The sequence below is a fragment of the Agelaius phoeniceus genome, chromosome 26, assembly GCF_051311805.1.
Source record: "Agelaius phoeniceus isolate bAgePho1 chromosome 26, bAgePho1.hap1, whole genome shotgun sequence".
Lineage (NCBI taxonomy): Eukaryota > Metazoa > Chordata > Aves > Passeriformes > Icteridae > Agelaius > Agelaius phoeniceus.
The window spans coordinates 1283119-1300543 of NC_135290.1; the positions used below are offsets into that span (position 1 = coordinate 1283119).

General features: G+C 64.4%; 1 protein-coding gene across 1 annotated transcript; it reads right to left on the reverse strand.

Moving 5' to 3' along the window:
* Positions 1-2445: 2445 nt before the first annotated feature.
* SLC4A1 (solute carrier family 4 member 1 (Diego blood group)) lies at positions 2446-15891 on the reverse strand. The gene is made up of 22 exons (XM_054649549.2): positions 15810-15891; positions 13142-13233; positions 12937-13033; positions 12005-12074; positions 11790-11887; positions 10595-10668; positions 10235-10412; positions 10020-10155; positions 9686-9827; positions 9224-9293; positions 8493-8677; positions 7897-8107; positions 7592-7795; positions 7250-7398; positions 6624-6818; positions 6023-6190; positions 5825-5914; positions 5549-5715; positions 5186-5439; positions 4932-5101; positions 4587-4760; positions 2446-4028 (listed from the first exon to the last, which is right to left on the reverse strand). The coding sequence occupies exons 2-22, from the start codon at positions 13157-13159 to the stop codon at positions 3948-3950; spliced, it is 2931 nt and encodes a 976-aa protein (XP_054505524.2). The 5' UTR covers positions 13160-13233; positions 15810-15891; the 3' UTR covers positions 2446-3947.
* Between the last annotated feature and the right edge of the window lie 1534 nt (positions 15892-17425).

Here is a 17425-nt window from a genome sequence, read left to right on the forward strand (position 1 = left end):
CCCCGCTGCCGCGGCGGCGGCTTCCTGCACGGTGCCGCCCGGCCCTCCTCCGGTACCGGCAGCTCCCGTGGCACCGGATGCCGCCGCGGCACCGAGCAGTTCGGCCGGCCGGGCCTCTCCGGCTGCTCCCGGCTGCCAGCGCGCTCCGGGCGGCTCCGGTCACCGGGCACGGCCGCTCCAGGCCCGCGCGGCCCCGGCCGTGGCGCTGCTCCGGGCGGCTCCGGCCGTGGCGCTGCTCCCGGCCGGGACCGGCTCCGGCAGCCCCGGGGCCACCGGCGCGGCCCCGCCGGGGACGGTCGCTGGGAACATGGGGTTACCCGGCTCGGGGGGCTGCGCGCATCTCCCGGATGGCCGCAATCCGAGGGGTTTCACGCCTGTTTATAGAGAAATATAATAAATATAACAATCCCTAAATGTGGGTAACACACACACACCCGGCTCGCTGGGCTGCGCGCATCTCCCGGGCTGACCGCGTGGGGATGGCCGCAATCCGGGGGGTTTCACGCCTGTTTATAGAGAAATATAATATAATAAATATAATAATCCCTAAATGTGGGTAACACACACACACACACGGCTGGTTTGGGGTGCGGGGGCAGTGCCTGGCTCGGCAAGTGGCTTATTTGGGCTTTTTCCGAAGGGAAGGATCAGGCAGAGGGACGGACAGGCGGCTCCTCCGCCACGTCCTGCCCGAGCCGTGCCAAGCCCGGCCAGGCGGCGCTGGCGCCGGCTGGTTAATCCCTCCTGTGAGAGCTTAAAAATAAAAATATATGTATTAATTCTGTGTGGAAAAGGGCCTGGCCTGGGCTGGATCCCTGAATTTCAGGAATTGTCACTATTTTGCAAGAGGGAAAAATTATAAAAGTAAAAAAAAAAAAAAAAAAAAAAATACAACAGAAAATATTTAGAGCCAATCAGGCCCAACATGTGAACATTGACATTTCTAATTTTTCAGGGTTTATTTTAAATCAATGGAGTTGTCATTGTGTTCCAGTCCCAATTCTCCCAATGTGGTTTTGGGGCTTTTGTTACCAGCAAGACACACTGGAGACCTGGGAATCAACCACAGACCCTACAGCTGGTGGGCTGGAAATGGGGACCCCCCAAATGCCACCCCCTTCTCTTCTTGCCCTTCCCAGGCCCTGCTCCTGACCATGGGAACTTTTTTATGTGCTGTTGCTTGTATCAATTAATATTTTTGGAGAATAAAGCCGCATGTTTGGAGGTTTTTGTTTACTTTTCTTCTTCTGACCACGGGAATTTTTCTATTTGCTGTTGCTTGTATCAATTAATATTTTTGGAGAATAAAGCTGCAGGTTTGGAGGTTTTTGTTTCCTTTTCTGCTTTTCCAGTGCACGAGCAGTGACACTGGCAGCAGATGCCAGGGTGTCCCTTGTCCCCTGCCCGTGGATGGCGTGGAGCACCCTGCGATGCTGCAGGCACTGGGGTTCACCCTCTGGAACTCCATGCTCCCCCCCGCTTCATTAACAACCAATTAATTAGCATTTATTTCCCCCTCGTTTCTCCTGACCTTCCCTAATTCCCTTCCCATTTCCCAGGGCTGAGGCGAGTTCAAAGAGGAGCTTGACCTAAATTCCCACCCCCAGCCCGGGCTGGATCCCGCGGCGGTGACCTCGCTGCCATCTCCCAGGGAACAGCGAGCTCTTCCCAGGCTGGGAAACGTGAACCAGGGGTGCACAGGCAGCTGCAGGCAGCCCCTGGGCTTGGCAGGCAGGGATGGCAGCCCTGGGGATGGCAGCAGTGTGGTGTGCCCACGTGAGGCTGGCACAGGGACACAGGGACACAGGGACACAGGGACAGGAGCTGGCCCTTGGGCTGGGAAGTGCCATCCATGTGCTTCCCTCTCTGGAAAACAGGGGCCAGCGGCTCTGCTGGGCTTGGCACAGCCTGGTGGCCTCGCTGGGGTTTATCCCAGCCCCTCAGAGAGGCTTTGGGTTGAGGATGCTGCTCCGAGGTCCTGCCCCATGGACAGGCTGGGGGCGAACGGGCACGGCCCTTCCCACGGCCCCGCCGGTGCCGCCCGTTCCTTAATGGGATTATGGATAATCGGGGTCAGCCCCGTGCCAGGGGCTGGGGGAAGGGCAGGGGCTGCTCTGGGTCCTGTGCCAGCAGCACTGGGCCGGGATATTCCCAATCCCTCTGGAACGGGGACAGCTGTGGCAGTGCAGGGGCTGAGCTCCCCGGGGTGGCTGTGGGGAGCACCCCACAAAGAACAACGAGGGGCGATTCTGGGGAGCGTTCCAGAGGGGATCTTGGGGTTCTGGGATTCGGTGACATCCCGGGATACCATGGCAAGGATCCTGGTGCAGCTGTGCTGAGCATTCCGGGGGGATGGACACCCTCAAAGGATGCTGCTGCTCCTCTCTTTTGGAGGGGAATTAAGGCACCATCCCAGACAATTCCCAGCTGGAAAGAAAACCCCCATTTCCTTTCTGATTTTATTAATTTGTTTATTAAAGCCCGATACAGAGGTGTGGGGAAGGGAAGGAGAAACCCCCAGAGATCAAAACATTTTTATTTCAGACACGGAATTAATAAAACTAAACCAACCCAAACACGAGGCAGCGCAGCCATGGGTGTGGCTGCCCCTTCCCACCCCCCTTCCCCTGACTGATTTTGGGGTCCCCTACTCTGATTTATGCAAAAAGGAGCAAATTTGGAGCCTGATCTGGTGCTCTGCACCCTTGGTCACATCCAACCCTTGGTCACATCCAACCCCTGGGGCTGCCCAGGGCAGAATCAGCCCTGGCAGGACTGGGGGATGCTTGGCTGGACTGGGAGCAATCCCAAGGGAAATGGGGCAAGACACGGTGAGCAAGCAAGGGAAAAAATCAAGGAAAAACTACATGGATTTACCTGAAACGCTATAAAAATAAAGAGGACTAATTAACTAATTAAGACTAACTTATCAGTTAAATGACGCCGCCAGACTGGTCCATAGAGTTTAGGCCCTGACCAGGATTCTTTAAAATCATCTTTTCTAGAAAATTCTAGGTTTTGCTATCATTCTCTAGTATATACACACACGCACATGGCCCCACTGCAGTGGGGGCACAACCAGCCTGAAAAATAAATTACAAACCCCCCCAGTAGCATCAAATATACAGATCACTCCTTGCAGCTTCTTTTTTTTTTTCTCTTTTTCTTATTTTTCTTCCTATTTTTGAGGTACTTTTCCAGCCCTTTTTTTTTTTTTTTTTTTTAATTTTTGCTTGGCTCTAAGTGAATTCTACCTGCAGAAGCATCAGCATAATTTTAAGTATTTTCCTGTGTGTTTTAAGCATGATTGTTTTCATTGTAAATGTATAAACCCCCTTGCTGGGCTATTTACATCCTGGCTCTGGGATGTGCTGGGAGTGCAGCGGAGCAGCTGCCACCACCCTGTGGAGCCAGTGATGGAGAAAATGGAAAAAAGGCTCCACGGGGTGATGGGTCTGTCCCAGCTTGTTCAAAGTTCAGCTGGGGAGAGGGGCTGGGCTGGGGGGGCTCCCTGGGGAGGGGGTGGGACAGTGGGAGGACCCCATCCTGCTGTATCTCTGTGCCTGCCTTCCTCCTCCTCCTCCTCCTCCCTCCAGGGTCTTCCTCCGGCTCTTTCCCACGCTGGTGGTGGCCTTGGGGACAGGACAGTGACACGTCCCACCTTGCCACGGGTGGAGGGTGGCACGTGGGGCCCGGCCAGCCCAGGCAGCCCCTTCCCCAGCAGGCAGCAAAGTGGGGGTGAGATCACATCATCCAAAATGCTTTTAAAAATAGACCAAAAAAAAAAAAAAAAAAAAAAGGGAAAAACAAAAAAAAGGCTCCATTCCCAAGGGTGGGCAGGTGGGGACTGTGTCCCCAGTCCTTCTTGGTGGCCCGGTGGCCTCAGGATGGCAGCAGTGGAGATGGAAGCGGGGCTGGGGGGGCGTTGAGGGGCCGGGGGCCGGCCCTTAACTGGGCATCTGCACCTCGTTGTACACATCTGTCCCCTCTGCCTCGTCAAAGGTCACCACGGCGTCATCTGCGTCCAGCTGCAGGGAGGAGAGGCCGTGAGGGGGACAGGCATGGGGACAGCAGGGAGGACAGGGACACTGATGGGGACAGGAGGGAGGACGGGGACACTGATGGGGACAGGAGGGAGGACGGGGACACTGATGGGGCTAGTGTGGGAATAAGGGCTGGGATGAGGCTGAGGACTGGCATGGGGACAGGATTGAGGACAGGGACACGGGGACAGGATTGAGGACAGGAACACTGAGGAGGACAGGGATGGAAATGGAGGGAGAGGCTGGTATGGGAATAGGGGCTGGGATGAGGCTGGGGACAGGGATGGGGACAGGATGGAGGACAGGGACACTGATGGGGCTGGAGATGAGGGAGGGGCTGGGATGGGGATGGGGAATGCGATGGGGACAGGAATGGGGCAGGGATGGGGACAGGGGTGTGAGTGAGGGATGCAGATGGTGACAGAGATGGGGATGGGGAGGAGAACAGGGACAGGGATGAGGCAGAAATGGAGACGAGGACGGGAGCAGGAGCAGGGAGAGAGGTGGAGCTGGGGCAGGGCTGGGAGCGCCAGGGCTGCGTACACATTTGAGCTCGATGTCCCGGAAGATCTTGGGGAGCAGGAAGCGCCGCAGGGGCACGGTGAGGATGAGGACAAAGGGCAGAGCCAGCGAGGCCGGCGTGGACTTCACCACCCACAGCACCACAAGGAAGATGATCTGGGTGAAGGTGAAGAGGTGCATCCTCCAAGTCTTCACCTGTGGGACCAGGAGCAGAGAGTTGAGGACAGGGACAGCGTCCCCACACCCTTTGTGGGGTGTTGGATGCTGGGGGAGCAGTGCAGGGTCCCACCCAGCAGTGCTGAAGGAGGAGGCTCTCTGGGGAGCCCCAGGACACCCCAAACCCACGGCCCCATGGGGGTCACTCACCCGGGTGACATAGGGCTCATCAGGGTGGTACTTGGGGGGCTTCAGCAGGAGCAGGATGCGGTCAAACAGCTGGATGCCAAAGAGGGAGGTGACCCCCATGTAGAGGAAGATGCCGAAGAGCACGGCCAGGGGGATGTACTTGAGGATGGGCTCCATCAGGATGGAGACGCCTGTGGGGGAGAAGGAGAGGCTGGGGAGAGTCCCTGGGGACCCCCGACCCTGGCTGCCCATCTGGGGACCCCTCCCCAGCTCACCAATGAGCACAGCCACCAACAGGCCGCTGATGCGCTGCTCCTTGACCTCCAGGATCTGGGATTTCTCGCCCGGGGCAGAGGTCTTGCTCATGACGGTGAGGGCGTTGGCGTGGGTGATGGTGCGCACGGTGGTGGCACTGAGCCAGGGCATCCCAAAAAGGGCTGCCAGCCCCCCCATGGCCACGATCAGCAGCAGGTCCAGGTGGAAGCCGGTGCCCTTCACCAGTTTCCTCTCGGGCTTGCTGACGATGAGGCTGCGGGGACACAGGGAGCAGTTGGTGACGCAGTGCCAGGGGAGGTCCCCTCTATCCCCCACCCACCAGGCACCCCACAGCCCTCCCCTGCCCTTATCTCCATCCTCACGTGGTGATCTGTGTCTCAAGGAAGATGAGGATGAAGACCAGAAGGGCTGGAATCACGGAGGCAAACATCATCCAGATGGGGAAGGGGGTAGTGTCCCCCATGGGGTGGATGAACCAGCCCCGGGCACTGGAGTTGGTGACCTGCAGCCCTTTGGGGACGCTGAGTTTCTGGAGGGGAGCAGAGATGGGGGAGTGAGGGGTGGGACACAGGGACGAGCACCCACCCCCATGTCCCCATGTGGGGACACCCTTTCCCCCCAGCCCTGCCCTCCCAGACCTGGGTGTAGGTGTCGCTGATGAAGAAGTCGGCCAGTGCCATGATGAAGATGGAGATGGGCACCCCAAAGTCCCCGATCAGGCGCCGCACCTGTGGGGACAGCGTGAGAAACCTGCAGGGTCCCGCCACCCCCTCCCCTGCAGGAACAGCCACTGAACCCCCAGATTTTGCCCCCCCTGGGCGCTGGGGGACCCTCACCTTGCCAGGCAGGAAGGAGCTGTTCTTGAACATGCGGAGGAAGAAGGCCAGGAAGAAGGTGCCAGCCATGAGCACCAGGGACAGCAGCGCCGTGTTGGGCTCTGGCACCCCGGGCTGGACCTCAGACAGCACGTTGTACTCCCTCTTCAGCGGGTGATGCTTGAAAATCTGGGGAGGGAAGAGGAGAGAGTGAGGGAGAGTGGGGATGGGGATCCCCTGCACCCCCCTGCCGTGCTGGGAGCCCTGTGGCACCTTCCAGGTGGGCTCAGGATGGGAACCAGGGGCTGGGAGAGGCTGAGAGCTCAGCACAGATTGAGCAGGGGGTGTTTTTAGGGTTTTGGAAGTGGGGACAGAGCAAGGGCGGGGTGGTACAGTGGGGATCAACAAGTGTGCCCCAAAATCCCTCTGCAGAGAGAAGCATGGATCACAGAATCACAGAATAGTCAGCACTGGAAGGGGCCTCATGGGTGGGAAACACCTGGAAAAGGGGAGGCAGCACCAGGAGACTCCGTCCCTCACCTGCATCCCACTGTTTCTATGGAAACCTGGGTGATAACCACAATCTGCAGCCCCCCAACCGCGGGACCCCCACGTCCCTCACCGTGACCAGCTTGGAGAAGGTCTCGAAGATGAAGATGAGGGAGATGAGGAAGGAGAAGATCTCCTGGGTGTAGCGGGACAGGTAGCGCACCAGGAAGCTGCCCTCGCAGGCCACCACCACCAGCACCAGCAGGATCAGCCAGAAACCGATCCAGACCCGTCCCACGATGTACTCCAGGCCATTGCTGCTGCAGAACTGGGGAGCCAGAGGGCACAGCCCTGTCAGTGTGTGAGCACCCAGCTGTGCTGGACCCACGGTGGCTCCATGTCACCTTCCTGGGATGAGGGTGGGGGTACCTCGGTGTGGCAGGACCCCCGTGTGTCACCCACCCAGCAGCACCTGCCTGGGAACCCCCCTGGGGTGTCACCCACAGCTGTTTGGCATCACCCAGGTGGTGTCAATGCACCTCACATCACCCCAGGGCCAGCACCTGGGTGGCTCTACCCATGTGGTCTCACCCCTGGGTCATCACACGGGTGGCATCACCTCCATGTGCCATCCCCCCGTGCCATCCCCCACGCAGCTGCACCTTGTCCCTGTCTCCATCCCTGTCCCTGTGCCAGGGATGGTGGGGACACCCCAGCCTCACTGTGGGGACAGCTGGTGGCAGCTGGGGGGGCACCCACCGAGTAAAAGGCTTCCTCAAAGACCAGGAGGGGTCCCGAGAAGCCGACGACGAGGAGGGGCTGGGCGCTGAGGAGGCTGAAGAGCACGCACTGCACACAGGTGGAGATGAGCAGCTCCGACACCCCCATCATCCCCTTGGTCTTCTCACCTGATGGGAGCGGAGCCAGTGGGTGCCGGGCTGGGGGGACAGCGCTGTGCCCCCACCCCACACCTCTCAGCACCTGGATTGGGGGGAAGAGCCCCCCTGGAGCATCCCCATGGGCAGAGACACCCCCAGCCCCACGCCCAGCTGCGGGGACATCCCCGACCCCAGGAGCGTCCCCAGCCTGTCCCCCCATTACCCAGCAAGCCCCCGAAGGTGATGGCGGGGGACAGCGCCGCGAAGTAGATGAAGATGACGGCGGCCAGGCACTGGGGGTTCAGGGCGTCCTTGATGTCGCTGAGGTATTTGGGGTAGCGGCGGCGGATGTCCCGCACCAGCCCCCCAAAGGGCCGCCCCGTCCTGCGCAGGGGATCGTCATCATCTGCAGCCGCCTCGTCCTTCTCTGGGGACACACCAGGTGGCCATGAGGGGACCCTGCTGTGTCCAGGGAGGGGGTCCCACCAGCCACAGGGACAGGGGATTGCGGGGGGGTCCCTGCCGTACCCAGATCCTTCAGGAAGTCCCCGATGTGCAGCCTCTCCAGGGGTTGGTAGCGCCGTCGGAGCAGCTCCTGCTGCAGTGGCACCAGGGCGCGGAGCAGCTGCTCGTTGGGGGCCTCGGTGGGCGGCAGAACGATGCTGGCATCCAGGAAATCCTCCACGCTCCGCAGCAGCTCCTGCCGCCCCTCGGCCAGGTACGCGTCCCGGCGGAACACCTGCGGGGCGGGACAGCGCGGGACTGAGCCAGCGCCGGCACCCGGGGTGTCCCCGCGGGGACACGGGGACAGGGGGACGTGGGGACACCCCAGGGCTTGGGGATGAGGGGACACAGGGAGAGGGGGACGTGGGGACACAGGGAGAGGGGGATGTGGGGACACCTCAGAGCTTGGGGATGAGGGGACACAGGGAGAGGGGGATGTGGGGACACCCCAGGGCTTGGGGATGAGGGACACAGGGAGGGGAGGACACGGAGTCTTGGGGACGGGGGCATAAGGCCACAGTGGCACAGGGACATGGGGATCAGAGGGGGACGTGGCACAGGGGGACAAGGTGCACCCCGGGTGCTCAGGGGTGGGTGGTGGCACTGGTGGTGGCCCGTACCCTCTCGGACATCATGGTGGCGATGGCACGGCCGATCTCGTGGTAGCTGATCTGGGGGGTGTCGGGCCCCAGCACCACGACGAGGAAGCGGACGGGGATGGACACGTCGAGGACACCGTCCAGTGTCACCGCGTCCTTCAGGCGCACAAAGGCCAGCATTGGCTGCTCCAGGAAGGCTGCACAGCCTGGGGGGAGGATGGGACGGGACAGGGATCATGGGGGAACATGCACGGGGACACAGGGGACGTGGGGACGTGGGAGCACAGAAACACGGGGACAGCAAAACGTGGGGACATCAGGAATGGAGGTGAGGTGACACAGAGGCGTGGGGACAAAGAGAATGGGAGAAGGGCACAAAAGCCACTGGGGCAAAGGGGTAAATGGGCATGCAAGTACAGGGACATGGGGCATGGGCACAGGGACACACGGACACACGGATGGGTGGGTATGGGAGCACAAGGACATTGGGACACAGGGAACATAGAAGCATGAGGACATGGGGACAAGGGACACGGGGAGGGGGGCCCAGAGAGCAGCGCTGAGCAGCAGCAGGCGGTGGCGAGAGCTGAGGATGGGGAGAGGCAAAAAAGGCACAAGAAAAGCAGCGTGTGAGCGAGCACAGCGAGGGGCACATGGCAAAGCTCCCCCTGCACCCCCGACCCTGCAGCTGCCCCCCCAGCCCAGCACCCAGCACCCAGCACCCAGCACCCCCCATCCCACTGACCACTCACCCACAAGGACCAGGGTGGCCTCAGCACCCTCTGGGATCGTCTCCAGGAGTTGGGGTTTGGGGACCCCGCTCTGTTGCAGGCAGATGGAGGGCAGGAATCAGCCAGCCAGCCTCGGTGCCTGTCCCCTGTGGTCCCCTGTGTACCCTGCATGTCCCCCTGCTCTGCCCCTATGTGTGTCACCCACCACCCCCTGCGTGTTCCCCTGCATCTCCCTCTCCATCCCCCTCTGTCCCGTGTCCCTCCTTCTGTTCCCTGTGTGTCCCTCTCCATCTCCTGCATGTCCCCCACTATTCCTGAGTCCCCCCTCTGTCCCCCAAGTGTCCCCACTGTTCCCTGCGTGTCCCCCCTGCAGGTGTGTGTGTGTGTGTTTGCCAAGCTGTGTGTGTACCCAGTGTCCATCTCCCACTCCCGGCCCCACACCCCAATGTCCCCAGTGCCCCCCGTGCCCCCTGTCCCTCTCACCTGCGCCTTCCCTGCCATCCTGCTCATCTCCATGGGCCGCTGCTCCCTCAGGAGTGGCCTCTCCACGTCGGCCCTGCCGGTGCCCGAGCGCTGCACCAGCGCCGGCGGCATCGTCCACACCGACTCATCCTCGGTGGGGTGGCTGGGGACACCGGGGGGTGTCACACACCCCGGCGCCACCAACTCCTCCCCCACACAGCCCCAGCCCCAGGAACCCCCAAAACGGGCTGAGGGACAGAGCTTTCCCACCCCGAGCCAGGCTCCAGCTCCGGCTGCTCACACTGGGGAGGGTCCCAGAGCTCGGCACCCCCCAGGACCCCCACCCCAGCTGTACCTGTGGCGCAGGAGCAGCGTCCTCATGACATCGTCCCGGTCCTGTGGCTTCATCTGCCCCTCGTAGATCAGCTGGTCCAGGAGGATGTGGACAATGGCCGGCAGCGAGTTGGCCTCCACGTTGAGGAGGATGGCACCTGTGGGGACGGCACTGTCACCATCCAGCCAGGGCAGGGTCCTCACCACCCTCCTGGTGGTCCCTGGAGCTGTCCCCACCTTTGCTCAGAGCCCGGCGGATCTCCAGGAGGCTGTGGTAGGTCAGGAAGGAGAGATGGGGCTGGCTCCAGTCCCCTGATTCCTGGAAGTCCTCCTCCAGCTTGAGCCAGTGGCCGGCCTCCATCCAGCACAAATCCTTTGCATTGTCCAGGACCAGCTCGTGCAGCTCCACATATCCCTGCAGCCAGAGATGGAGGGGTCAGCGTGTCCCTGGTCACACTGGGGACCCCCAGGACACTCAGCATCCCCCTCAGTGCCCTGCTGTCCCCAGGGCTGAGCTGTGAGGTTGGTCCCAAGGTCACCACAGTCCACCCAGCCCCAGAATGGGGAGAAAATGGGGGTCCCTGGGGCAGCACCCACCTCATGGCTGTCCGGCTGGGACAGGAGCCTCCTGCTCCCTGCTGCCTCCAGGTCCACATCGGTCACTGACACAGCTGCAAGTGGAGCCACCAACGCGTCAGCCAGTCCCTGCCCCAGCCCGGATCCCCCTGCCTGAGGGTCTGCTGGAGGTGCCTCTATCATCACGCCCATCCCAGCCCCCTTTGGGGTCACCTGGACGTGTCCCCTTCTCCATCATCCCCACCCCAGCCCTGCTGGGCACTCGTGGATGTGCCCCCCGTGTTGTCCCACCCCAGGGCCCAGCTGGAGTTTGCTGGACGTGCCACTCTGCCATCTCTCGCCCTGCCGGTGCCCACCTCGGTCCCGTCCCATCCCCACAGCCCGGCCCCTGGGGCAGAGTGACAGTCTGGGGACATCACCGGAGCCGGGGCGAGGATGGGGCTCGAGGCACAGCCCCAGCACCGAGCACCGAGCACCGGAATGGGGACACGGGGACAGCACATCCCCGACCCCCGCCGTGTCCCCGTCCCCGTCCCCTGCCTACCTGCGGCCCCCCCTGCGCTCCCCATGTCCCCGCAGCTCCGTCCCTATAAAGTGGGGACCGATCCCCGCGGCCGCCCTGTGTGCACCGTAAATCCCGCAGCACTTCCTTTGCTGACAGTAAACACCAGCACGGCTCCCGCCCGCCCGCTGTCACCCCACCGCGGGGACAGGCTCACCCCGGGCCCCTCCACCCCCGGCGGGGACCACCGCGGTCCCCTCGCCGTCCCCAGCCGGGTCACCCGGCCGGGGGATGCAGCAGGAGCCGCATCCCGCTCTGCCGGGGGAAGGATGCTGCGCCCGCGGCAGCGGGGACGGGGCGCGTCCCCTGGCACTGTGTCCCCGACGGTGCTGGCCGTGGCACGTGGGCACGAGCGTGTCCCCGTCCCTGCCCGCCGCCACCGCCACCGAGCCGCCCGGCGCCAGCCGGCGTTCAGCCCCAAGTGGTTCTTGTCCTCACCCCAAACAAAGGGTTTATTTATCCTCAATCAGTGGGCGATTACGGGCAAGTGGCAGCGGTCACCCCGCGGCGTGCCCTGACGCCCGGGTGACCGTCCCCCCGCGCAGGGTGGGACACGGGGGTGGCAGAACCGGGGCGGGCAGCGCCACGGGGGGCTCGAGGTGGGGGGGACGCCGGGGCTGGGCTTTGTCCCCCGGGGCCCCCGCGGTCACTCACGCTGCCCTTCGCCACGGCTGGGGTGTCCCGGGGGGGCCCCGGCCGAGCGCCTCTTCCCGTCCAGGTCATAAAATCCCCGGCGGCCGGGCAGATACTGGCTGCAAAACACACAGCGCGGGCACGGGGGTTCAGCGCCGGGCACCGCGGGTGCCACCAGCCTCCCCCGGGGGTGCCAGCCGGGCAGGCAGAGCCCCCGCCCCGACCTGGGCACTCACCGCAGGGGATTCATCTCCTCGGCCCTGGCCCTCCACGCCTGCAAAGGGGACCCGATGCCAGCGCCGGCCCCTGCGCAGAACAGGGGGCAGCGTTACCCCATCTGTGTCACCCCAGCGCTGACAAACACCCCCTCAGGGTGGCAGCTCGGAAACAGCCGTGCCTGGGGCAGGGGGATGCTGCGCGGCACGCAGACCCCCACACTCCCCTCACCTCCCTCCCGGGGGGCTCAAGGACCTCGGGTGTCCCCAGGCTCAGCCCCACTCCGGGCACCCGCAGCTGGAGGTGGCACCTCACGGGAGGGACTTGCTGCCCTGAGGGGGGGTGTCCCTGCCTGGCCCCGCTGCCACTGCCACGCTGGCACCCGGGAAACGCGTCCTCTGTGCCCATGCAACTCATCTGTGCAACGCATGCAACGTGCCTGCACCATGCTGGCACCCATGCAATGCCGTGCCAGTGTGCCATGCGTGCCCACGAGAAGCTGGCAGCCATGAAACACCTGTGTCCATGCATTGCTGGCACCCATGCAATGCCGTGCCAATGTGCCATGTGTGCCCACGAGAAGCTGGCAGCCATGAAACAGCCATGTCCATGCACTGCTGGTGCCCCTGCAACGCCCCTGAGCCATGCTGGTGTCCCTGCACAGCTGCTCCCACAAAACTCTGCCCATGCAACGCCTGACCTTGAGCCACTCGTGGCCCTGCAACGCTGGCACCCAGCTGGTGCCAGTGCCCCTGTGGTGCCATCACCCCTGCAAAGCTGTCACCTGTGTTATGCCATTGTCACACATGCAGCGCTGTCACCTCTGCCACACCGGTACCCGTGCTCAGCCACACCCTGCAGTGCTGGCACCCCTGTGACGCTGGTGCCCATGCAATGCCACCCCTGTGGTGCCCACGCTGCCAGTGCCCCCAGAGCCCCAGCAGCCACTCACTGCTCATCTCGCCCAGCGACAGGTGGGAGCTCTTTAGGCCAGGGTCCTCGTAGCCTTCGGGGTCCAGGCTCCTCCTCATCCCCTCCTCGTAGGCCTCCTGTGGGACACAGACAAGGGGGTCAGCAGGGTCGGGCACCCCCGAGGCCTGGCCGGGGCCGTGCCGGGGCGCAGCGGCGGAGCCGGGGCGGGGGCCGGGTGTCCCTACCTGGCCAGGCCCCTCCATGGCTCCGGGCTCGGCCCCCGCTGCCGCCTCGGCGCGTCCCGGCGCTCAGCCCGGTGCCACCATAACCCGGCGCTCTGCGGGGCGGGCACGGGGGAAACGAGAGAGAACAAGTTAGCAGAGAGAAGGGCATCCCTCGGTGCCCCCGGGATTGTCCCAAGGGCTGGGCATCGCTCGGTGCCCCCGGGATGGCGTTTGTCCCAAGGGCTGGGGCTGGACGCCGTGGCCGTTCCCGCAGCCCCCGCCTGCCTAACCCGCTCCCCACGGGCTGGGAGGGCCCGGGCTTGGGGGTCCCCAGGGAGGTCATGCCCTGCCCTGTCGCCAAACGGGATGGGAACGGACGTCAGGGCACAGCAGAGCTTCCCACCAGGGACATGGCATGCTGCCCTGAGCCACCCGTGCCCACGCACACCGTGCCCTGCACTCGGGGTCAGCCCCTGCACGGACCCACAGCCGGGGCCGGGCCCTGTATGGACCCATGCTCAGGGGCTGCGGTCCCACACGACCCTCTCGTGTGTGGGTGGGGGTCCTATATAGACCCACGCACATGTCCAGGGTCCTACACAACCCCCTGCAGCCCCTTGCACCTGTATGAGGATCCCATATAGTCCCACACACAAGGGCTGGGGTCTCACATGCAGTGCCCTGATCCACCAGCACACAGCCCCAGCCTCTGGCAGAGCAGAGAGGGAGAAGGGGGGAAACTGAGGCACAGCTGGGCTCACAGGACACCCCAAAAAACCCGAACGGGCGAGCACCCCAAACCCCCGCGGGTGCACAGCTGGGGAGGCCCCTCTGCCCCCCTTCCATCAGCCCCCAGATCCCCTGCAGCACTCAGTGCCCGCACCCGCTGTGTCCCCTGTGTCCCCTGTGACCCCTGTGTCCCCTGTGTCCCCTGCGTGTCCCCTTTGTCCCCTGTGACCCCGGTGTCCCCTGTGTCCCCCGTGTCCCCTGCGTGTCCTCTGCCCCCGCCTCCGCCCCGCAGCTGCCCCGGGGCTGCTCCCCGGGACAACCGCCAGGGGGCGCCCTGCCCGCACTGCGCCCCCCCGCCCCCCCCTGGGGCAGCCCCGGAGGGACCCAGGGGGGTCCGGACCCCCCCCGCGGAACCCCCTCACCTCTGACCCCCGCCCGACCCCGCCCCGAGTCTCTGAGGAGGGGTCCGGGACCCCCAAAGCCGCAGTTCGAGCCGCCCCCTGGGGACCCCCCCAGCCTAGGGGGCCGAGGGGCTCCGGCTGCCCCCCGCCACCCCGGCCCGGCGACCCCGCTGGGGGGCTCGGGGGCAAGGTCAGGGCAATGGGCAGCTTTGGGGGTACCAGCCCCCCCCGATCTCACCAGGGTGATGCAGGAGCTCGCTCCCGGCCGGGGGTGGCGGGAGCCGGGCTGGGGTCCCGGACACCCCGCGGGGGCCGCGGGATCCCCGCTGGGGCCACGCGGGATCCCCGGCGGGGCGCGGGAGCCGCGGCGGGGCCACGGGATGGACGGCGAGCCTCTGACTCGGCCGTCTCCTTCCTGCCCCGCCTGGCCCCGGGACCGGCGGCCCCCGGCCCCCCAGCCCGGCCCGTCCCGGGCCCCCCCGGCGGCTCTTGCATCAGCCCGGTGCGCCGGGCTGTGCCCCACTGATAACGCCCGACACCGGGCGTCGGCCCCTGCCCCGCTCCACCCGCTGCCCCCCGCTCTGCCCCACAGCGCCCCGGGCCGGGCTGCGGGGCCGGGAGCCGCGGGGCGCTGCGGCACCGGGCAGCGAGGTCACCGGGAGCCGCCGAACGCATCCCCGCAGAGCCCCGCACGGAGCCCACGCTGCAGCCCCGGGCACGGCAGGATGGAGCTCGGTGCGGGGCTCCTGTCCCACACGGTGTGTGCGGGACGGAGCCCGCAGCCCCCGCACCGACAGCCAGCGGGGTCTGTACATCCCCCGGCAGCCAGGGCGCGGCTGGGGTCCCTCTTAGTGGGTACAGCCCCGTGGGGTCCCCCCTCAGTGGGTACCACCCTATGGGGTCCCCCCTCAGTGGGTACCACCCTATGGGGTCCCCCCTCAGTGGGTACAGCCCCATGGGTTCCCCCTCAGTGGGTACCACCCTATGGGGTCCATACATCCCCTGCCAGGCTCAGGGCTGGGCTCACCCCTCCTGCACCAAACGCCCCGCACGGCTCAGCACGGAGCCCGCACACCCCACGCCATCCCCGCACGGTCACAGGGATCCGTCCCGCGGCCACCACGGCTCCGTGGAGCCCTGACATCCCACACCATCCCTGAGGCATGGCCGGGATCCCTCCTGCCTCCTCGCTGGGCTCCGTCTGGAGCCAGCACATCCCAAACCATCCGCGCAGCCTGGCACTGCTCCTTCCCTCCGTGGGTCAGGCCCGGGGCTCCCTATGGAGTCCATACATCCCTGGCAGCACATTTGGGATCTCTCATCCCGCAGGTGCCCGGCACGGCTCAGCACGGAGCCCGCACATCCCAGGCCATCCACACCACACGGCTGGGACCCCTCTGGTGGCTCCATTGGAGCCTAAATCCCCCATCCCGCAGCACCTCCCACCCCAACACCCCCCTGGGGCAGCCCAGGGTGCCCTCTCCAGCCCCACATCCCCCCGCCCAGCCCGTGTCCCCCCTGGCAGCCCCAGGGACACCCCGAGGTGACCCCGCACCTACCCCTGGGGTGCCTCCGCCGGCCCTGCCGCGCTCTCTCTGCGGTGCCCGGGCTGTGAGACGCCGATGCCTGAGTCACGCTCACCTCCCTAATCTTGCCCCCCTCGGGCTCACCCGGCCCCCCCCGGGCCCCCCGGAAAAACAAGGTTATCGGGGTGCAACATCTGCAAAAGCTGCGCCCCGGCTGAGCCCCGCCTGCTCCCGCTGTCCTCCCGTCCGTCCCTCACCCAGCCCGGCACCCCGGACCTGCTCCTGCTGCTCCCCCCCCGGCCCCCCAATCTTGTTTACCTCCGGGTTTCCCTGCAGGGAATCCCCGGGATCCCCCCGGTTGTCCCCCCCTCCCTTTCTGCGGGGTTGGGGTGTTCTCGTTAAAAAAAAAACAAATTTGAAAAAAAAGGGGGTTCCTGGGCAGGTTCCCCTGGGAGGAGGCGCGGGGGGGACACGAGGATGGGGTGTCCCTCTGTGCCATGGGATTGGGGTGTCCTGGAGAGGGGAGGATGCTTTGGAGGAGGGCAGGGGTGCGTGCACCTGTGTTAGTGCCCACCCATGGGCACACCTGTGTGTGTGTGAGGGGCCCATGTCCCTGTGTGTGTGTGTGGGTGTGTGTGTGGGTGTGTGTGCACACACCTGTGCTCGCACCCGTGGACGTGTATGCTCACACATGTGTGTGTCTCTACATTTACAGCCTTCCTAAAAGGATCTCAGGCCCAAAATCCCAATCCCAGGGCAGGGGTGAGGTGGGTGAGCCTTGCACACACACACCCACACACACACACCCACACACCTGTGTTAGTGCCCACCCATGGGCACACCTGTGTGTGTATGTGAGGGGCCCATGTCCCTGTGTGTGTGCACACCCGTGGACGTGCACACACACACACATACACACACACACACACACACACATACACACACACACGTGTGTGTCTCTACATTTGCAGCCTTCCTAAAAGGATCTCAGGCCCAAAATCCCAATCCCAGGGCAAGGGTGAGGTGGGTGAGCCTTGCACACACACACACACACACACACACACACACACACACACCTGGGCACACACACACCTGGGCACACACACACACCTGGGCACACACCTGGGCACACACACACACACCTGGGCACACACACACCTGGGCACACACACATTCCCATCCCAGCCCCAGTACCTGGGGACACCCACAGGGTCCCCCCACAGTGAGGTGGCACCGGAGCTGTCCCCGCTGTGCCTGGGGCCCATCCAGCCTCAATTGCACCCGCTGGGGACCTGGTGGCACCCTCAGGGGACAGAGGGGCGGTGCTGGGTCTGGGTGTCCCGATAACAGCCCCGGCCTTATCTGGGCACTGCCAAGGGCTCCCCTCCCTGCACAGCCTCGGGGATTTTGGGGGTCCCTCCCCGCACTGAGCCCACCTGTCCCCACCAGCCGGGTTCTCTTGGCCAAGCCCCCCTTGGCATGGGCACAGCGGGCGTGTGGCACCCGGTGGTGGGCACAGGGAGGTGGCACAGGTCCCCACGGGGGTGTCTGCGTGCTGAGGGTGACTCTGATTTATTTGGGGGCTGTGGAGGTTTATGTGGCTGCTGTGGGATTCACCAGCCCCTCCCCGGTTTCTCTGTCACAACAAC

Coding starts and splice junctions, on each gene's coding strand:
- SLC4A1 (XM_054649549.2), bottom strand. Junction 6,819..7,249: donor TTGAGGAAGCCTTTTACTCG/GTGGGTGCCCCC, acceptor CTGGCTCCCCAG/TTCTGCAGCAGCAATGGCCT. Junction 6,191..6,623: donor CCTTCTCCAAGCTGGTCACG/GTGAGGGACGTG, acceptor TTCCCTCCCCAG/ATTTTCAAGCATCACCCGCT.